Source organism: Acanthochromis polyacanthus, chromosome 8 (assembly GCF_021347895.1).
Source record: "Acanthochromis polyacanthus isolate Apoly-LR-REF ecotype Palm Island chromosome 8, KAUST_Apoly_ChrSc, whole genome shotgun sequence".
Lineage (NCBI taxonomy): Eukaryota > Metazoa > Chordata > Actinopteri > Pomacentridae > Acanthochromis > Acanthochromis polyacanthus.
This window is the reverse complement of record NC_067120.1, coordinates 20,925,145-20,948,335: the sequence shown is the minus strand read 5'-3', so window position 1 is coordinate 20,948,335 and position 23,191 is coordinate 20,925,145. Positions and strand designations below refer to the sequence as shown.

At 39.8% G+C, this 23,191-nt stretch overlaps 1 protein-coding gene across 7 annotated transcripts in view; it reads left to right on the top strand.

Annotated features, from left to right (window-relative positions):
* Positions 1-23,191, top strand: part of LOC110956882 (pleckstrin homology domain-containing family A member 7-like) — a 161,058-nt gene that overhangs the window by 1,092 nt on the left and 136,775 nt on the right. Inside the window, exon 1 of one of the 7 annotated variants that reach the window (XM_022202628.2) lies at positions 21,096-21,661. The exons of the other annotated variants lie outside the window; for them this stretch is intronic. Coding sequence (XP_022058320.1) covers positions 21,510-21,661 — 152 coding nt within the window. The 5' untranslated portion in view covers positions 21,096-21,509. Of the gene's footprint in view, positions 1-21,095; positions 21,662-23,191 lie in introns of those variants that run through there. 7 annotated transcript variants of the gene reach the window in all.

The window sequence follows — 23,191 nt, the reverse complement described above, 5'->3', positions numbered from 1 at the left end:
GGTCAACATAAGGGTAGATTTTGGGATCCCTTTCAGTGTTTAGACCAGAGCCTCTTTCACCCTCAGTATAAGCATGAAAGAAGCAGGGATTATATCCATTGTTGCTCTACAGGACAATATAAATACTTGAAAGTACTGCAGAATGCCTGACAGCTGTACTGCATTCCATCATATTTTGAAGTGTCACCTGCTCCTAGAATTGAGTGTTTCCCTCTACGTGGTTAAAGACATTTCCGCTACAAATTGGTACAGAAACTGCACAAGTTGGTGCATTAAAAGCACACCAGAATGTAGTAAATTCAGTGTTTAATGCTCAAAATTCCCTGGAGAACAACCCCCAAACCCCCTCTCAGTAGGTGCACATGCTGTGTAATACAGCATAGGAAATCAGCTCTGACAGATGAGCTTTTTAATGCCAGGCAGTCTGATTGCAGATGACCTAAAACACAGTTGCCATTTCTTTATGATAATTTAGTATTTGTTATTGGCAGGTGTATCGACCTCGATGATGAATTCTAGGGTGCTAATCAAATCAAAGCAGTCTGTCCTCTATGTTTATTTTCGTCTGTTATTTAAAATCTGTTTCAGTATTGTGTTCCTTTATATTTTATGCACATATCTCAGTCTGAAATAGTCACATTTCAGGTCTACAGGTGCAGAAATGTTGCTTTATTTTTTGCCTTTAACAGTTCCATAATATGTAAAGCAGACACAGATTTTTCCGTTGTCCAACATATAAAAAAATGCAGATCTTCTCACTGGGGATTTTCAGTCTCTGCAGAAGCTGTTCAAGAGACTGAACATTATTAAAATGCTGGAGACTAGTTTATGATGCTGTTAAATCGTACTGTCATACTGAGGGAAGTTTCCTGTATTTTAAACCTGGATATAAACGTAGAAGGATCATAATGAACATCAGTGCATATTATGATGTGGTGAAGATCTGAACTCTATGCATGAGCTGTTGAATGTGGTTTATGTTGTCTGCTGTCGAGAAATATCGATCATCTTTGTTGCATCGCTTTTGTCCACCCGACGGAACAAGTGCTGTGCAATTTTATCTCTTCAGTAAATAATCTCTCCAGATTCATGTTGACAGTTTTGACTGTGGTTTCCTGCAACAATGAGCTGAAACTGTCTCGCCGACCCAAGATGAGATGCTCGATCATTGCTTTATTTGAAATCTGATAACGGAAAATGCTGAATGTGTTGTGGCTGCATTATGTTCTGTACTAGTAAGGCTGCTTGTTGTACTACAGTTCATTTCTCTGCTTCTGCAGTGGTGCAGTAAACGTAAGCAAAAAATGCTCCGTAGACAAAGAAGCAGTCGCTCTTTGACCCTGAGAAATACAGCACTGGTTTAATGTCTGAACAGCAAAGTTTAGGACTTCTGTTGGTTGTCTCGAGTTGGGATTTGATGCTAGCCAAAACATGCGTCTTCAGCTTGGAACAAACTTTAAGATTAACTAAGACTGATGAAGAATAGACAAATCACAGTTTAAGGTATTTTTCTACCAGCTTGTGCAGGTCTTTTATTGTCTGACACTCTGAAAGCAGAGCAGAGACAATATTGTAGCAGACTGGAGGTAAATGTCATTGTTTTCCTATGCAGCTTGAACTGTTTCTATGCGGTGAGATTTGCACTGAAAAGGCTAAAAAAAAAGGTGGAAAACGGAGCAGAGCTGTAGTGTGATCTTGGATGAAGAGTGAACTGTGGGCGCTGCAGAAGGAATTGGAGCTTTTACCATTCTTTGTCTGTTTCTGAATTTATTGATATGTTTCAACGAGACGACACAAGTGGTTTATAACTTGTTACCAAAAAAAATCACAGAATCTTCAAAATATCTTCGTGAGGACGACTGGTATCGACTGGAAGACTTAAGAATGGAATCTGTAGATATCACACACACACAATTTTATTTGCTGACACTCCAGGTGACCCAGACTGGATCAGAACTGGTCCAACTTGCCCCAAATCATATTCACAGCCAGCTCTACTGCTGTAAATTCATTTTAAATTGATTTCACTTTGCAGTCAGAATAAGTTATTGAAATTTAATGGGCATCCCAGTACGAACTGAGGCTGGACGATTTGAAGATGAGATCTAATTGCAGATTACAGATATTGCAATTTGATTTGCTGAATAATTTTTTATAGTCAAGCTTCTTGACTGTTGTACAAGGAGGAATTGTAAAACCACTGAGGCAACTTTTTAAAACTAGAATTCAGACACAAAATACACACAGTGTGTCTCTGTAATTGGCTTTTGTCAGTTACACTACAGCGTCCATGTTGCAACACATAGTCTAACATTAATCAGTGGACATAAACACCCTTTGAACGTTTCAATCTGCTTAAATGAACTGTGCTTGAATTATAGCATTAGTCTCATATGCGACTGCAGTGTCCTAATTGCATTGTTTTTGAAATTGGGATTTCGATTTCAAACCGATTAATTGTTCAGACCATGTATGAACACAAGATATTGAAGGAACCAAACTGTTTTTGGGTGGCGTTTTCCTCTTCGTGTCCTCTCATCTACAGTAAAGAAGCATTTCTTCCACCAACCGAAAGCAAAAGCTGAAAAGAAGCTGTTTGCTCAACATTTGCTAATATTTGCAGTCATGAATTATAATGAATCGGCTATGCCTCTGCATACACAGATGGCATCCATGTTCATTCTGTGTGTGGGCTTGTTTGTGGATAGCTGATCTTTCTGGCTGCTGCACAGTGTATTTATGTATACTTCATCTAAAGTCTCTGTACGGTGGAAAATGAACATTTTAACTGTTAGATTAGTCATTGTTCTCTCCATTGCTCTGTAATTGGCTGTTCTGAAGTCCTGCAATGTCCCTAAAACGGCTGCATTGGGATTGAGTGTTTCATGATTTCTCCTTGCTAAGCCGTTTCACTGACAGATTTAAGTGCTGTTGCAGATAGCAGAGAGCAAGGGTTAGCTCTGTTGATGTTTAGGTGGAATCTGTTTTAGCTGTTGAGCAAATGCTGTCAGAATTCAGTCTCATTGCAGAATATTTTGAAGTCACAGACATTAATTAAAATTCTTCTGAATCATTTCTTATGTGCTGTCGTGTTTTTCAGCGATGTGTGACTCAGTATGTGTCTTTCTGCCGACACTTTCTAAAATTAATCCTGAATGGAGACATTAAAAATACTTGCAAGTAACAATTAGTGTGTTTTGAATTCCCAGCCACCGAGACCTGACTATGGATACGCGGACGAAGATGAATGGACGGATTAATTTTTGTTTTAGGAATTCACTTTTGATTGAAAACCTTTCATTTTTTAGAATGTTTGTTTTAGGGTGTTTTTGTGCCAGTGGTTAAAAGAGATAGTGAATAGACACAGGAAATATGGGGGAGGAACGACACACAGCAAATGATCTGAATGACTGGCTGCTCAGGGCAGTACATACCAATGTGGTTTGTCCCATAACCACTTGACAGTTGAGTCACCCTCAAACCTTTTATTTGTGTCACGTTCTTATTATTTAGCCTTAACATGGAACTGAACCAGATTCAGGAGTTTAATTTGCCGTTAAGCTGTTAGCAGGAGGTTGAGATGTAATAATGTGCTTAGTTTGAAGAACGCTGTGGGGCATCTCAACATTTCCCCCAAAATAGTTTAATTTCAGCCTGGATGCTCTAGGTAGACTAGATTGTGATATAGCTTTGGGATGCACTTCATGTACCCCTGTAATATGAAGAAGTTTTGGTTATAATTGACCTTCATGTAACAATTCCACCTACAAGCTTAATAAAAGCCCTAATAGTGGCGATGTCAGTAGTTACCATGTAAACATTTCTCATATCTCTTATTTCTTTCCAGGTTTATTGATTATTGCATCAACGGGTGAATTTTATTACACTGTGGCCTGCTTGACCTCAGTTGAATCCGCCGTTAAGCATAAGTGTCCTTTTTTAATGCATTTATTAGATTTTTTAAACTACAGGTACAGTTTGATGGCTCAATTGGAAACAGATGTAATGGTTGGAAAGGTCACTAGCTGTTAGCTGTTGTTTAAAATGGAAACAGACCAGTGTGTTTCATTGTACGCTCTACGATTCTATCACAAGCAAAAGTTACCTAGCAACCTTAGCTACTTCGCTATATATTCAGTGTCATTTTTAGATGGCCAAATACTGGAGGTGATGACAGTAATGAAGGCACTCATAGCTCCACAACGCCAGGATCTTTAGCCATTTTGACCTGATGAAATGCATCAGTACCAAACCTCTGTCAGTGATCACAGAAACTTAAAATTCTTATTGCATTGATGCCATCATTCTGTCGCTGGCTCCCCATCCTAACTCACACATTACTGCAGTGGTGTGCTTGCAGTCAGACCGCCTCAGTAAGGCTGCAGACCGCCGATCAAAACAACTTTACATGTGGAAAACCTGAAATCAGACATGTTAGTTTTGAAATCAGACAACTCATACATTTTCAGTGTTTGTTCACCACAGGTTTCAGCTTTATCAACTTAAATGTTTGACTGTTGTCAGCGTTGTGTGTAATCATACATAAACTGACATATATGAGGGTTATTTTGCATCTGTTATAATGGGTCTTTTATCATGATATATCCTCCATCCATATTTTTTTAAAATTAATTTAGCATGGGATTTTGTTTTTTGAGGAATTGTATTGATAAAAAAACAACAGCACTGTCCAAACTTTATTCCATGTAAGCCAACCAAAACTGTAATTGCTTTGGACACTATTAGGATGATGACCCATAAACACATAACCCATCTAGGACATGCAACTTATTTGGAAAAAGGAGAGTGTGGTGGACAAAGAATAGCAGTGAGCAGGACGACATCCTGAAAGAAGCATCAAAGCGGCAGAGATATAAATCAACACTTTCTGGTTCAGAACTTTGTATCCAGACCTCCGTGTGCCGGACTAATCATGTGATCACATAAGTTCAGCTTCATTTTTTGTGGAATCCTGATCGAAGATCATAATTCTGCCTGAAAAGATTTAACACAAGCAGATCGAAACCGGCCCTTTATACATTTTAAGGAGTATAAAAAAGTTGGATTACAATTTTATTCTTGAAATTACATTGGTTCCTTTTAACTTTGTTAAAAAAAAAAATCCAGAATCTGCAAATAATTTTCATTTTGAAAGTTTAATTTTTGGACCCACTATGTGTCTTGCTTAGGTTAGGTAAGCAAACTTCCGCTTGTGCAAGTTGCATATCGGACCATGAGTGACTTCCACACTGTGACTAAATCTTGCTTGCAATGTGCACATCTTCAGCTCACATTTAAGGTGAATTCAGGAGCTGATTGTGAATTCTGTTTGATTGGCACATTTGATGCACACGGTTCTGCACAGTGAATCCTAAACATCCAAGTGATCTAACTATAAGCACAAAACATCTCTGAGTTGAGGGAGCCTCTAAGTAGCGCCGTGACATTGAGCTTCAGGTATTTCAAGGATTCTTTCATATCCACCCGACTTCAGGTGTGCAGGGAACATGTTCTCCATGCATCAGGGACAAACACTGTGTTTCCTTTGCCTGAGTGGGACATTTATTTATTTCCTGTTCTCCTTTCTCTAAACTTTAATTGGTTCATGGATGGCATTCCTTGAACAGAAATAACAAGGTGAAGTAATAACAACCTTGACATCCAATATCCTTTTCACGTCAAAGACAGGCTATTTATCTAGAGGCCATGTTTATGTAACAGCCCCACGGGGCTCCACCGCTGGAGCCTCTTCTATCCCAAAAAATGTTTTTCATGTTTTTATTACGCACACAAAGAAAAACACAGTCTCCTCTGTGTCTTTCTGTGTTTTTCATTGTGTTCAGACACTCACGGACTTCTTGGTATCGGCTCATTTGTGAGAAAGAGAGCCCAATTCAATTGCTATTGCCAGTGTGGAACATTATCTGTTATTAATGTCCTGTTTTCAAGTGGACTGGATATGCTCTTAACTTTTACAGAGCTTTTAGTGTTTTTTGTAGTTGTTCAGAGAAAAATACTCTCTGGCTTTAGTATCTGAACCAACCAGTCAGATTCAGGCCCATGTCTTATGTAAAATGAATACTTCTCTGTTAAAGTGATGATATGTAGACCACTTGAAGGATCACATATTCATCTATGGTCTGCTTTTAGGTGTATGGAGGTGAAAAGTCAGTGTTACAGGAATACGTAGTTCTACAGCTGTGTGTGTGTGTCTGGGAAAAGTGGGTGTGGTTGAGCAAGCGAGCGAGAAACGGCAGCCAGGAGCAGTCTGCGTCCTTCGAAGGATGCATTTGACGGCCGAAGGCGACACAGCGGTAGGATTGAAGCTGTCCCATTTCATTAAGACATGCGACCAATACATGCGTCTTTCTCTTCCTCACTGTGAAGGATGCATCAAGTGGATCCTTCGCAGCCCAACATATGCCAAGATTCATTGCACGCTGGTGACAGATTCAATCAACGGCAAGGACTTATTAACTGCTCACAGCTGACTGAAAGGATGGATTTGTCCAGTGGCTGAGGATTAAACTTTTAAAATATAAGTATTGTGTACAGCTCACCTCAATAGCTAACGATACAAATGTTAAAACCCAACAAGCTTTAAAAACCTAAAATTAGTTTTAGAGAATCAGTGAAGTTACGTGAGGTTATTGACGTGAGCCGCTGCAATTTAAAAGACTTACTTTCCAGTTGTGAAGCTTTAGTGTTACATTTTACTGAGATTATGGTAAGATTATGGATTTTATAATATTTAAAGTTCATATTAATGTGAATGTTAACAAATTAAAACAAGCTGTGAACAGTTCTTGTTTTTCAGTTTAGTGCAGTACAGCCTACAGTACAATTACCTGAAGTTCTTCAAGTACACTACCAGTCACAAGTTTGGACACACCTTCTCATTCAATACTTTTGGTTTGTATTATTTTCTGCATTGTAGAATATTCCTGAAGATAAACACAGTTTGTTTTACAACATAATTCCATATGTGTATCTTTTATAGTTTTGATATCTTCAGTATTGCTCACATGTATAAAATAAATAAACTCATTGAATGAGAAGCTGTGTCCTAATTTTTGACTGGTTGTCGTGTATATAAAAAATATTTAAAACAAAAACCGCAATTTCAGTCAAAAAATTGATGAAGTTACAATGTTGTCTTGTCCGTATCCTCCAGATAAAAAAATATGGCAGTCCCAGGTTGTTAGACAAAAGGAGTGACGCTATGGGATGCTACAGCGCAAGCAAGAAGTCTGTTGTAGGTTAGATTGTCTCATTTAACAAACGCTCAGACACAGCTTTCTCATCCTTTGAAGGAGCCAGACTTTGAAGGATGAGAAGGCTGCACTTCTGAATTGGGACCTGGCTTGTCTCGTGTGAACAAGAAGTGGAGAACAAGACGTGTGTGAGTTACAGAAGCCAAACAACAGTTTAGTAACTGATGTACAGTGCAGATTGCTGTCTGGTCCAGGCAGTAATAAAGGCAACAGCTTCTCAGACCAAGAAGGAGTCCACACTTGCTTGTTGACTGACTGCTGGAGAGTAAGAAAGGGGGTTAGCCCTGCAGCTAGCAATAGCTTCTGTCTGAGACAGAATAGTTCTCCTTTCTACTGGACCTGGTCCGGAGTATAGAGTAGGAAAAGACTAACACCAGGAAGAATTGAAAGTGCACTGTTTACTCAGGATATTTGCATGTACATCTAAGTGCAGAGCAATGAATGTCTGCCAGGGAGATTGTAATCGAACGCCAACCCTTAGCTCAAATTCAATATATCAAACCAGGCTGATGACTGGTGGCCCACTTTTGCCATGCAATTCTAACTTCTGAGTCACAACATTACAATGTTTAGTTTTTGGTAAGAGAAAAGTGATCATCTTCATGATCATGAATTCCCAGAACTGTTGATGATCTCACTGTAGACGTCTAAGCAGCATCAGCAGCCACATTGTTTGTCTGCCTCTGGCTGTTTGTTTCATTCGTGCATCCCACACTCAAAATCAGTAGTGTTTTGCCAGGACTTGCTTTCATAATCCTCTCCTATGTCCCTGTTATGGACAAGTGGGATGTAGGTATGAGTTTGAATTGTTTGACGATTTCCTGTGATAGCGCTTACCCTTACATACCTCACTTCAGAACACACTTTGCGCATTTGTTCGGTATGTTCTACTTTTGTACTATTTGCGCCTCTTTCTTGTGTTTGCCTGCACTTGTAGCTAGGCACACATTCATGACGTGCGATTCTCTCCTTCCTCTGAGGGGCCCTCTGATGGGTCTTCCTCCTCTCTAATTCTGCGCAGCCAGTCCCAGCAGGGGGCTCCTGGGGCAGGGGGTGGGAGCAGACCGATCAGATCCAAGGAGGGATAAACCTCCTGGGGGAACGTCTGCATGACTCTAGGGGATTGAAGGAAGACAGGAGGGACACACACACACAACACACAACACACACACACACACACACACACACACACACCACACACACACACACACACAAACAAACAGTGAGACAGTTGATCTGAGAGATGTCAGAGATGCCTGTTGGTAGCAGGAGGACAGCTGGTCCAGTCCTATAGGCCTCAGCTCTGTACTTAGTCATTATCCTGGACTACTCATCTAGAAAGGAGTGAAACACGGTCCTGCAGCCCGTCTGTCTAGAAGGACTTTCTTTCTCACGTTAGCAAATAGGGGCTTTGGCAATTAATTAGTGATTTGCTTGATAGGATTAGATAGGGCCTTTATTAACCCTCGGAACTCAGGGACTTTTGTGCTCCTGTCACATTTTTACTCACCCTGGGTTAATTTTCCCTGCAATATAAAGTCTGCATCTCTATGGAAACAGAAGAACCATCACTAGAGGTAGAGAGAACTCAGCCTCCTGTGCAGTATGACTCAGTTACCTGAAGTCAGACTAAGTAAAGTTTATTTTTTCTGAATATATTTTATTGAAATTGAAAAAAATTGGCATCAAACCTTTACAACATTTTTCCGAGGCCCAATACTGGAAAAATGTGGCTCTATGCAGTATAGATATTTTTCAATTTCAAGTTTTTGGTCACATGACTGATGGTTGCAAGCTGAGTTCCAAAGGCCTTCACATTTGCACCAAGGAGCAGATAACTTATTTATTTAACAGAACTCGTTATTGAAATGGTTTATTTTAGACTAAATTCTAATGAGACATGAAGAATAAAGATGAAGATTTTATGAACTATTCTGATTTCAGGTTTAGATTGGTTAATTTTGGGCTGCACAGTGCGGAGTGGTAAGCAATTTCGCCTTGCAGCAAAAGATCCCCAGTTCAAATCCCGGGGTGGGCCTGGGATCTTTCTGCATGAGTTTGCATGTTCTCCCTGTGCATGCGTGGTTTCTCCGGGTAATCGGCTTCCTCCCACAGTCCAAAAATATGCTGAGGTTAATTGGTTACTCTAAATTGCCCGTAGGTGTGAATGTGAGTGTGCTTGTTTGTCTGCCCTGCGACCTGACTGGCGACCTGTTCCAGGGTGTCCCCTGCCTTCGCCCGAGTCCAGCTGGGATAGACTTCAGCACCCCCCCCGCGACCTTAGTGAGGATAAAGCGGTGTATAGAGAATGGATGGATGGATTTGGTTAATTTTCCGAATGGAACCACACATCCAGATGAGTAGTTCAGGGCCACTGTAAAGTTTAAATATAGACCCTTTATTGTGAGTTTACAGTTTCTCCTTGATAAATGCTGCCATTTTATAGGTTTTTGAAGATAAACTGGCTGGCAGATTTGGGTCAGAGAAGTTACCCAACATTTCCATTTCTCACGTTGATCATCTTTGAATGCTTGACTGGTAGTGGGACAAAACCAGAAATGTGATGAAACTTAGATTTAGACTTGGAAATTGAGATTGATATTTTGTGTTGCTTTGTGAAATTGTATAAACTTATGTGAATGACTTATTATTGAAAATAAAAGTAATTGAACTTATTTAGGCCTTTCAGATATGCTTACTTACTTTACAGCCAGACTCCTGAAGGTGTGTGTCATGTGTCTCAGGTGTGTTTAGTGTCTGCCAAACATATTATGAGTCCCCGAATAGTTTTACCCCCAACGTTAACCTTTTCGGATTATTACATCTGTGACTGATTAAGGGACAAACAAGGTTCACAAAATTTGTATCTACAATAAATGACATTCTCAAATGAAAGATGCTTCCATCTGGCAATGCTTTGTTTGTTTTTGTTTGACATATGTATTATGAAAACAGATTTTTAAAAACATTTAACATTTAGTGTCGACAGGTTTGTTGCGCGTGATGTGTAAAGTAGACAGCGCTGTGGGGGTCATTGCTGGAGACCAAAAAGTGGCTCATGATATACAGAGAGAGACAACTGCCCCAGATCCAAAGCATGTTTACCTTGAATTTATTTTGGAGGGAATTGGTGAACAAACAACAATACAAATTTTGAAGAAAAACAAAAGCTGATTATCAGATATGATAATTGGTTGGACTGATCATGCAGTTGACCCCTCGGCAGACTGAATGAAACGCATATGATGGATTTCAATTGAATTATAAAACATTACCACACTAGTGAAGGATAAAAGAACATGTAAGATAAAAAGATGATCTCAACTCTATATGAAGATTATCTGTCTAGATTAAAAAAAAAACAACACCACGTATAGGAAATCTCAAAGCAGATTCTGTACATTCACATGCTTAAAAAACTAACTAAAAAATATGGCTGATTCGATACAATTCTAATGATGATCACATATCCTAAAATGTCTGCTGACGAAAATGTAAGCTGACTTGCCTTTATTGAAATATAAAGACTGTATTCTTACAGAACATAACTGAATGAGTCAGCGTTTTGCCGTTTTGTGCAGGCGATGCTTCAGAAAACTGAAACTGGTTGTGGACTGATTTGAGCACTGCATGATCGGCAGCGTAAGCACAATGATAGTATCACGAAGCCGTGACAAAGAGGCTTATCTTAAAGCAGCTTACAATAATGTCAGGACTATGGCCGTGCAAGACTTAAACTCTTTAAGGTTCTGTGTTGTACTGTCTCTAGATACCATCGGGACTACTGGAGTAGTTTTTGGGCTGTGATGTGGACTTTGTTCAATCTTCAAAAGACTTGGTGAAAAGGTCTGCTTTCTGTCAGCCATGTGTGGGCTCACATTCGTGGCACACATTCAGCCTTTCAAACCACCCAGCACGACCTGGGAGGAAAAGACAAAAATTAAGCATCCATTAAGAGAATGGCAGTTGCTAATTCAGACTCTCTCTTCCTTCACTGTAGATAGTCTTGAATGATCAGATCGCAAACCTTGCAAACAACCAACAGGATGAATTAGAAGGTCACTGTTGAGTCATAGAAAATATTCTAGTTTCCCCAGATAGTCGGTGTATAATAGATGTCAGCTGGGTGACGTATGAACAACTGCTTTTCATTTCTTAAGTCTTGATTTTGGATGAGATGTGCTTCATCACCGGTGAACACGACTCTGAATGGACCTAAATATAGCTGCTATGTAGAGAAAGCCAAGCTGCATTAGAGTGACTTCACCTGAATGGCTGCTTTGACGTTTTTTGCTCTTACAGGAAGGACAGCTTAATGGAAAGCATTTTTTTCCCATCGTGATAGAAAATCTTTGTCAACTCACTAATAAAAACTGATGAATCATTCTAAAGTCTGATGAACATAGGGTTGGTTTGTGCTCGCCGTCTAGCACTCTTTGTTCTTAAATGAAAAAGAGGCTTTGTTTGGCTGTGGAGCCATGACTAAACCAAAGAACCAACAGTTCCCTGGCAGACAAATAAAGCTGCAGGAGAAAGCGTTTGTTGTTTTCATTGGTTGAAGGTGCTAACAAGTTTCTGTGTTTGCTTTCGAAACAGCAGGAAAGTTAAAGATTATTTCAAGGACGGCGTATGTATCCGATAATTCCTTGTCTGGCTTCATTCCATCCTCAGTGGTGTTCCCCACAAATATTCGCTTTCAACACCTGCTTCTCTACAAAAGGCAACACATGCCAGGAGGATTATATTTGTTTTTAACATGCTTTTGCCTCTTTGACTGCCATTTAGTTGACCTAGTATTATGAGGGTAAATGAGTAACTCCTAGAGGTGTCGTCGTTAAATTATTCCCTCACTCTCTTCTGGCTTCAACTGTTTTTCTTCCACATATGCTTTAGAGTTCACTTCGATCCTATACAAAAACACCAGCAGAATTATTGTTTCAAACTGATCAAATGTGTCTTGATTTTCACCTGCTGGTTAGTTGGGATATGTTTAGTGAACAGACACAGTTATAGCTTTGCAAAACAGTTTAGCCACACTCTGGTCTGGGAAAAGCCAAAAACACCCACTACAGGAATGTTGGCTCTTCAGTGGACTGAATATCTGATGTTTGCCCGCCTCAGAAGGTGAGAGAAAGTTTTTGGAACATGAGGACTTTTTTTTTTTTGACTTTGGAAATAAGATGAGTACACTTTCATCAAATGTAGCAACCTTCCCAAGAGATGGCATCTGCTGAGGCATCTTCTCTGTTACTCTTTCCTTCTTTTCCACACTCTGGCTCTCTCCTCCATGCTCTGCTTTTCACACAAACTCTTTCTCGATATTTTGTTGGCTGATTTTCGTCATTCGTGTTCCTCCACTCTTCCTCTCCTGTTTTATGCTGTACCTTTTTCTGCTCATTCACCTCACAGCGCTCTGCTCCCCTGTTTGTGCTTCTTTTTGTTTGGAGAGGTCAACAGAAAGTGAGACAGGTGGAGATTCATTCTCTCTGTTCTGAAAGTCACGACTGAGGCTCTGCGTGTAAAAGGAAGAACCAGTGTTTTTTGATAACTAAGTAGTTGTTTGTTAAACTGTTAAATGTCAGTTTCAGCTTGTCCATGGTACAGATAAGCTAATTTTGGTCTCATTTATTTGTCAGTTTTACATAAAAAGTTTGCCAGAAGTGCTATGCAGTGAAATAAACAGGTTTTAAATATGGAACAAATAAGAGCGCTAGTATCAGATCAGGAATCTGTATTGACAGACATTCTGTATCCAGTTGCCTTAAAAAATATGGAAGGACAAAAAATTAGGTTGGTGTGTCCCGTGTAGGAAGCCGGTGAGGGATCTTGTTTTTGTAACTGCACAAGCAAGACCACTAGTGATATGCTGGGAGGTAGTGTCAGAGGTATGTCCACCTTCTGTGCCAGTTTAGTGTTAGTAGTATGTTTCATGAAATGCTACATTGCAGTTGGGCTTTTTTTCTGGACTCCTGAGCTTCACTGGTAATAAACAGCAAATATTCTAAGCTTGACCACGGGGATGGGAGGGGGTGTCATTTAATGAGTGCAGAGTACGCTGAATTAGAGCTCAGCTTGGTCTTAGAGATCAGTATTTCAGAGATGGGCTGTGTGAATCCCTGGAGTCTTTGGGGACAATGTAGTCAGGCTCTAACTTCTTCATTAATTTTTCGAAACCTTTGCTTTCGGCTACGTTAATGGGTCTCCTATCCATAGCAATGAGCACTGCTATGGCTTTTAGTATCTCTCTTTCTTTTCTCTGTTACCAGTTTTGGAACTGCAGGGTCTGCTGTGTGGTTGAAGATGTTAATGACTGTGATGCCTGGGGATGCACCTATGGACAAGTTAGGCCCTTCTGCGTGTTTTATGGCAGCAATTACCTTAACCTCAGATGTTCCCACTTTACTCCCTATGTTTTATTTTAAACATTCAGATCAGTTGCAGCTATTTATTAGCAAAGTAAATGCAGCTTTTTAGTATGTGTAACATTGCTGTTGGAATGCCTAATTAAAGAAGTTTCATCACATTAACTGGACAACAGACATTAGCTAAGCTAAGTTTGTTTGTTTTGCACTGTTACCTCGTAGTATGACCTACTACTGATGCGTGAGTGTTAATGATTGTTGTGGCACCTTGTGCCAAGTTTAGATTGTATATTTGGCACACAACCTTTGCTTTGTCATTGCTCAATTTGCTCCCACACACGAGAGATCTTTGACATTTAGTCTTCTGTTTACGTATTTGTCAAAATGAATTCCAAGTATGACGATCACGGCTATTGAGACGGAAGTCAGGTGCTCAAGCTATAAGGCCTGCATCTCCATGTTTTAACATTACAATTAAGAAGTATAAATGTAACACAACAATGTGAAATTGCGTTTTGCTTTTGTTTATAGCCCACATTTAGAAAAAGAGGAAACAAATAAGAATTGCTGTAATTGAGAAGAATTCGTCATTAGCGTTATCATGAGCCTCAGATGTATGACTAAACTCCCAGACCGCCACCAGACACCTCTGAGCAACTTTATGCTGAGTTTATCAACACAACTGCCACAGTTAGACAGACGGCAGGAAAATGTAGTTGTTTTTTGTGACCCTTGCAGGGGGCAGGCAAAAGCACCTGTACCTCCATTTCATTTAACAGCAAGATGCTCCACCTGGTGGCACAACCAGGCACTACAGCAAACCTGGCATGGATGTTCTCATCTTCTGCCTTATATTTTAATTGATTAAACAATTATTGACAATTAATCTACCAACAACCTTACACTGAAACCAAAACCAGTCAAGGTTTTGATTGAAAAGACAAAAAATACAATCTAACAATGCTGTTTCTCAGATCAGCCAGAATCAGATTTTCAGGACATACCACTGCCATTAATGTTTTATTAGTACAAGCAAAGATTCTGACCTAAAAAAATCTTAAAGAGATCACGATTTTGAATTCAAAGCTGTGTGTGAAGTGCAGCTGCAGGTATCAAGGAAGGATGTTCAGTGTAGGTAAGGGAAGACGAGAGCAGTGAGTCGGTGTTTATGCCTGACTCACTATAGTCATACTGAAGCCACACAGGGACTCCGTCAGCATCTCCACTGGCTATTGATTTATCAACAGATGTCTGTGTGCGTTTGTTTCTGTGTGTGTGCATTTGTATATGTGTAAGTGAGTGTGTACTTGATCACTTTCTTCTTTGGCTGGTTTATAATACTGGACAAATTCATATGAAAGAGAAACTGACTGACTTGAAAGGCCTCTTTGTTCTCTTTACACTCACTCTAACTTCAGAACTGACATTGAAAATCACAAAGATTCATTGCATACATCTTGTGTATTTCAGCTACACTTGAAAAAAGCTAATAATTGCGTATGTGACAGAGTATTAAGTTTATATGACTTAAAAAGGTTAGATAGATACATAATACTGTACAGAATTAATTCAACTATCACTTCACATTGCTTCTCAGTTGCATTTATTATGGTGCATTTTTTAAAAAATCAAGAAATATATCTGTACATTAAAAATGTAGTTATTTGACTCACTTTGACCTTAGGAAAAACATAATGTTATGTTGAAAAAATGTTGTTAGCTTACACAAAATTGCTAAAAGCTAATAATTTCTTTTGCATAGAGTAGAAAGTTGAGAGTCAGGGGAATAGTGCAACATTTAGACAGAGAAGCAGATCAATACTTCTAATGTCTGTACTGTCATTTTAGAACTTGAGCTACAAAGAGATTAGCTCGGCTGGAAGCAAGGAATAATAATTACTGCATGCATCTCTTGCGAAACCACAACTTTGTCATTATGCTTTGGTTTTTGGCGCGGATTAAACTAATGAAATACAACATGTTAATTACTGAGCTTTAGATGTGGTAGTGGTAGTGTCAGCCCTTTCCTCCGGAGACAAACAATTAAGCATATTTCCCCCAAATGTTGAAGTGTTTCTTTAAATGGAAATAATTGCAATCTGCATTTAGTTATTATTGTCTCTTCTATCCCTCTCAGGTTCACTAATGTCAAAGCCAAAAAGTCCATTTGGACGCGATCCATTTGCTGTGTGTAGGAGAGGTAATTATTGAGTTGTTGCTTTGTTGGTTAATCTTGGTCTTATTGTGGAAGGTTGTGTCATTGACTTTTTCTCTCGACCGCAAGTCATTTCTTCATTAAGTAGCTTTTACACTACAGATCAGTGCTGTAAAAGCCGTCTTGTCCACTCGGTCTTTCAGTGTCTCGGCTCACTTGTGGTCAATGTAGGTTGCAGATGCTTCTGTTTAATGCTTGCAGTTTAATTATCGGAAACATATTCAGGGATTTGAGCAGGGAATTATGCTACAAACACCCCTTTGATTTACTAGTTTTATACACACAGTAGATGCCAAGAGACTTAATATAATTGGTTGTTGCTAGAGGTACGGACCCGTACCCGTAGCCTGTGGACTACGGATATGGCACTTGCCATTTGCCAATCAGATACGCGAGATCTGGTCACGTGACTCCCGGTAGACGCTAGCTGTACGGACTCGTAGCATCGGTACGACAGGTACGGACCCTAAACCTGACCCTAACACTAAACCTAACCTTAACCTTTGCTTACCTTTCAACAGTTTGCAGTGGTTAGCAGCTTCTTGACTCGCGAGACTCGCGTACGGGTCCGTATCTGTCTGGCAAATGGAAAGTGCCGTACCATACGGACCCGTATCCGTAGACACTACCAATATAATTAGGTGATCGTCTGCACACACGGACATTTGCATCAAGGAGTGTTTGTCCTGACAGTACGCCTCTGTGTAGCGTCACTTCTTTTGCTGTATTCTCTTAATCCTCTTCAGATTGATGCATTATTTTTTTAGAGATTTCTCTTCCTCTTGTCTCCTTCTTCTCCTACCTCTTCATCTCCTCACTATTATAGATAAAAGATTACTTTTTGGGGTCATTGCAGTACACTACATGCTTGTGTGTGTGTGTGTTCAATAACATCTTTGAAGTTTGTCTGAAAATGGATGTCTTGAATATTTAACCTTGCCCCAAGGCTGTGGTATTAATCCACAGACTCTCACAGAGGATCTGAGTACAACACAGATCTATCAGGCCGATATGTGGTTTATCATGACGCTCAGTGGGAATATGAGGGATTGGAAGCAACAACAAAGCAGGACATCACATAACATTTGTGTGCAGCTATCTGATTGTTTTTTTTTTTTTCACAAGCAAGTACAGAGGAAGTGGTTTGGTAGAGACAAATAGCCGCTTGAATCCAAAAAGTTAATCAGGAAATGATTAAGACCCTTAAAGCCTCATCTGAGTGCTGATGGAGGTGTTATTAAAAAGGAACACAACACAATGATTTATGTGCATGAGGACAGTTTTAAAATGATAGCTCCAAATAGAAACATCAATGCCTTTTAAAAGGATTATTTTCCACAACATGACAGCACAAGTTAATGCTTTGTGCTTTTGATAATTGCGCATCTTTTGCGAACTTTTGATAGCAGAGCAGCAAAATGTCGAGCTTGATCCTCAGTAAATGGTAGTCCTGTTGTGAAGAGTTTAAAATAATGTTGTCTTGTTCTGAACACGTGCCCGGTCTCTCCTTTTTTTTGTATGTGATTTTACAAAGTTCAAAAGTTGAGTGGCTTCTTTTTATCATGAAAAAAAGAAACAAGAGCAACAATTTCAATTGTGGAATTTCTGTGTCAAATTATTCTTCAATTAAATGCCACTCCTGGACATGCACACACATACCTTTTACTGAAATGTCAACCACATCATAACAACAGCAGATTTGTGTGTGTTACTTTCTCGTGTCTTATAATACAGTGGGGATAGCTGCATCTGGTCACCTGCATGTTAAAGCAGAAGGCAGAGTTATGTGTGTTATTGTCCTTCACTGCATTCTATCAACAGCAATTTTCCATTTCAGAGAACTCCGACCGCTTGCTGCTTCCTGTTTGCACGGTCACTCTCAGTGTTTTATTTTATTATTTTATCGTGTTGGCAGTGACATTGTTCACAACAGTAGCAGCAGACATATTGTGTGTCTCCAATGAGTTCTGAGAATCTCCAGTGTGTTTGACAGTTCATGATGCACACATATCTGGAGAGAGGAGAAGATGGAGTGTTTTTTTACAGGTAAACATCCTGCCATCTATATACCGACCCTTAGTGCATGTTTGGTTGCCATGGTTACATCTGCCTCCACACCATAGGCTTGTTTGCTGTTTGTTCTTCTTGAAATTCTGACTCACTTCAAAACCATTTCTGAAACGTTTCCTCAATATCAGGTGTATCTTTTGATGGCGATCGTCATTGCAGGAACAGGAAGTCCAACATTGGTCTAAAAGACAGTGAAAGCCAGAAGGCATTTTAAACATCCACTCATCATTAAGCACCATTATGAGCTCAGCAGCCTGCTCCTAACCTGATGGATTCTGACGGTGGGCCATGTTTCATGTCAGACTTTAGATTTGCATCAGTCTAGATCCTTTTCAAATGTAAATTAATAACACAATGCTCTTTCTGTGCCCTGTCTCCCTAACTTCACTTGTCATTGTTACATTTCATGTACTGCAAGTAGATATCTGCTGGAAAGGGGGAAAGGCGACAGCCCAGCCATTATATTGCATGACCCTGGCAGCCTCACAGTCAGAAATTTGTGATAAAAGCAAAAATGGATTTCCTCTGTAATTTTAGACCATTACGTAATGGAAACATGACTTTAAAGACAGCATTACAACTTTGTGACTGATTGTTCTGTTGTGAAGTATTACTGTCCCAATGCAAAATATAACTTTGTTTTTAAAGAAGCGATCAAATCAATAGTAAAGGGGTTGGGGTTCAGGCTTTAAATTCAGCAGCAGCAGTTCAGTCAGATTGTGTCATAAAGCTAAGCATAAGGCTCAGGTTTGATTTTAGAGCCTTGCAGACAGGTGACAGAATACATAATAATCCTGAGTAAACAGATGGAGAAACAGAATGAACGCAGAAGCTTCCACACAGGTCATGATGTGCGAATGCAAATCAGATATTACTAATACAAAAAAGGTTCATGTCTTTCATACAGTAATTGATTTGGTGTTTATTTTTGTGCATTAAAAAGTTTGAAAGCCTCACATGTATAAAAAACACGAAGAACAGTAGTTTGAGACTGGGCATACACAGATGAGCATCAAAACCATGTACCTAATATTGTGTTCGTCTTCCTCTTTCTGCCAAAAATCCTGTCTGGGTCCAGATATGAGACCTCTTGAGGTCTCTTGGGGTGTCTGACACCAGGCTGCTTGCTGTGGATCCTTTGGTTCTGGTGTGTTGTGGAGTGGAGCCTCTGTAGATCGGGTCTCTTAGATGCTCCATCAGGTTTGTGGCATCTCTGAGTTTGTAAGCTGAGTAAACACCGTGGCCTTCTTGTTCTGTTTCCTTGAGCTGTTCCTGAGTTGTATTGATCTATCTGTAGAACATCAGTGTGGTCTTTACTGAGATGGTCGTCTTGGACTTTGTGTGATTATAATCTGTTATCATCAGCCTCAGCATACAGTGTTCCTGTGACGTTTGAGGAACATTTGTCAAATGTGGAGCGTATAAAATGAATCTTTTGAGTTACAGTACTGATGATATGCAAGTGTTTTGTTCCCTCCGCTGTCCTTTGCCTATTCAGCCTTATTTCCTGTGGCCTTGAAAAATTGTTGCAATCTTTTACGCTCTCAGCATGTTGAAGGTTTGAAGTCACCTCTGCTTTGCACAAAATTGTCTGCTCCCCTCTGTTCTCTGTTTTTCCTCTGTCCTTTGATTTTTTTTTTTTCCCCCCAAGTTCAATTTTCCTCTTTTGTCTGTTCCTGGAAATAGCGGTTGTGCAACACTTCTGAATATAAGTCACTGTCGCATGAGATAGTCAACACAATCAAGGCAGAAAACAAATCAACATGACGTCTGTCAGAGTGTGGGGACTCAGGAATAACAATGCAAAGTGTGTCTTAAAATTCAGTTGCGTCAAAGCATTACTGAATCAAATTTTAGTATTTAAGCAACAGCATACTTTGTTCATTTGCACAGTCCAAAAATATGCTGGGGTTAATTAATTATTCTAAATGTGCCCATGAGTGTGTTTGTCCTGTTTTAAGTTGTTTTTGATTTATTTTCTTGTTGTTTACTGCGAAGCACTTTGGGCTGTTGTAAAGGGCTATACAAATAAACTTTGATTGATTGCATAACCAGAAAATGAGCAGTAAATCCTTAAAGCAGAGATGCAAATTTCCAATAAATTTTTTACCAGATAATTGGCAACATGAACAATCAATAATTAATCATTCATTGAAATTAAGTAAAGACATTGGATTTTTTGCTGATAAAACTGCTTTTAGTCACTGACATCTAGTGTTTTCTGCAAAATTAGCTCAGTTACATTAAATATTTGAAGAACAGAGCAAGAAAACAGATTACTGATTTATTAATTAAAAAGAAAAAATAATGACATTCTTTAAAACAACTGTTGTTAAAATTCAGAGCATTAAACACATCAGACAAACTCCCACTAAACCAGACAGCTGCCAGACACCATTTTTATACCTTTATGCTTCGCAGTTCGTCAACACGACTGCCACAGTTAGCAGTTCGATAGCAGAGAGGCATGTTCATTTTAAGCTACTGTCATTGGCGACCAGTAAAAACAGCAGTAACTCCATTTCCTTAAACGGTGCAAAGCTCCACTTGGTGCTTCAACAAGGTACTACAGCACGTCACCAATACATTTTATTATATTTTTATTTGATCAAAATGTTGCTAGCAATTAATTGATCGACAGTTTATCATTAACATTCTTTCCTTAGATATTAGCATGCTAATTATGAAGCACAGAATTCCTATATTTTATGTACAACACAGTCAGAAAACTTTTAAAAATCCATTTTGCGAAAAGAATGTTTTTATTTTACATTTCTGCACACAGTATAATGTCAAAACATATGGGATGCTATTCAAACTGCAAACTCCAGATATGAAAAAATGCGTGAAATGTAGTGCATACAAGTAGAAACATGAAGGCAAAGATTACAGAATTTCTCCACATGACAAACCCACTCGTTGCCACAGCGTAGGACCGACTTGTCTCACTTTTCTCTACATGACTGTTGTCTGAGGACCAAAAGAAAAGCTTGGGATTGGAAAATGCGGGGCATCCATCTGTGTTCCACACTGAGTAAAGGAGGACGGACACAAAGGAGGGATTGAAGGATACAGATGTAAATAGCGAGCGGGAGAAACAACAAGATGGTTGATACAATGTTGTGGCCCTTAAAATCTGGCTGGCCGTGGGAGACAGTAACACTTCTGTCAGAGTAAGGAGGAGGGCGAAGCTGCCAGGGCCTGGCCACCACAACATTAGCTATGCAGTTTGGAGGGAGAGGAATCATGTGAGGACCGCTGGGGAGGTCAGAGACAGCAAGAGGGCAGGAGACAAAGTTGTGACACTGGATGGGACAGAGCCGTGACGAGCGGTGGACTGAGAGAAAAGCATGAGAAAGAGCTTGTTTAAAATTCGTATGATTGCTGTTTCGGAGCCTTCAAATGTCTTCAGTGATCTGTGTTGTTACGATGTGATACATAAAAGTTGTGGCAGATAATAAAACAGGAATAAGATGGCATTCATGTGAGAATTGAGGGAAGATGGAAGGAGAATCAAGAGTCCGTTGTAACTACCAGTAAGAGATCGATTCTTCATCATTCAGCAAAGAGGCGTCCTGCTGTGGAAAGATGGGCACCTGCTGCAGCCGTGACCCCACACGGGAGGCCGGCCACGAACTGGTTCCCATCAAACGTCACGCCGTCTGGTCAAGGGCGGCTAAGGTAGTCAGTAACCTTGACGACCATGAGTTCTCCACATGGGATCTCACGTGTGACGAGAGGTAAGGCCATCATCAGATATCATTCCTTAACCCAACACAGCTAAATACTGACCTCTGTAAAGGTGATTGATCACCTATTGATTGTCTTTCTCGTGTTTTCTGTGCTGTACCTGACGAGCATGAAGTAAATTATGGCTCATTAGCATCTTTGTTTCCAAGAAAAGCACATTTCTCTTAGTATAGTGCATCGCCCTGCTGGCACATAATAAAAACAAGTTGTGTGTGGTGTAGTTTGTCAGTTTTATGGGATTGTAATGCGGTATAAGAGACATAAAAGTAGATGTACACACGAGCAAGTTCTGAGTGTGTCTGTGAGTAAGCTTTATGTACACAACTGAAGACGCACATCCAAAAACGTACACATACTAAGTTGTGGCTTTGTCTGACACGGCAGGGCTTTACTGTAAACACACGCACACACACTCTCATGGCTGAATGTGAGCAAAAGATTCATTCAGCTTGACAAAAAGTGTATGACAGCTTTAGTGGTCCTTAGCCTCACTCAGCTGCTCAGACCATAAAGAAGGTGGATTGCTGCCTGCCGTGGGACAAGGACAAGGCTGAGGAAACAGGGATAACAGAGGACGATGTATTGTCCTAGAAATTACTGACCATAACATTATTATTCTCTTATTGTCTTGCAGACGTTTGACTTTATTACGCCATCCAGACCAAACCTGTCACCAGTTTGGCACAAAGCCAAGCGTTGTTTGTGCTAAATTGTGTTTCACTGTTTTCTGCATATAGATGCCCAGATATAAGTTTAGGTTTAAGAAAAATATCTTGACTGGATGGACTCTGAATGTACCCCAAAAAGCTATTTGAATTTAAAAGCACCTATGTGTTGGTTTTGCATCAAACCCGAGTTCCAGTGTTTCACATTTAGAAAGCTGAACATGGTAAATATGTAGGCTATCCGTGGTGAGTAAATATGTCAGTTGGCTTGATGGCTCAGGTTGAGTGTGTGCTTTATTTATTCTTAATCAAACACAGTGGCTGGGAATGAAAGTGGTAGAGTGCTGATGCTGTGTGACACACAGCAGCAAGAAGTGTTTTCTTTTATCCAGGCATGAAAGGTAGATTATTGGAAATTCTCTGTACGTAAAACATGCTGCAGCGTGGATGGCGGTTCATTATTCATAAACAAAAACCTATTGCCAAATAAACATATTTTTTTTAAACATACTTTGAATCTAAAAAGATACAAATTGTTCAATGTGGATATTATATATTGTGTGTCATTATGCTATTACTGAACAAATTGCTGTTTACTTTATGGTGTGACAATGCAGAAAATACAAGTAGGTAAGATTCTGGTCGTCGCTTTGAATCTCTGCTTCAGTGTGGAGTTTTTATTTGTGCCTGTGTGGGTTTTCTCCAGATGTTACGGCTTCCTCCCACAGTCCAACCACATGCTTAGATTAACCGATGATTCTACAGTGGCTGTAGGTGTGAGTGTAGGCCCTGCAATGGACTATAAACCTGTCCAAGGTGTCATCCTTTCACCCTGTATGAGCTTGGATAGGCTCC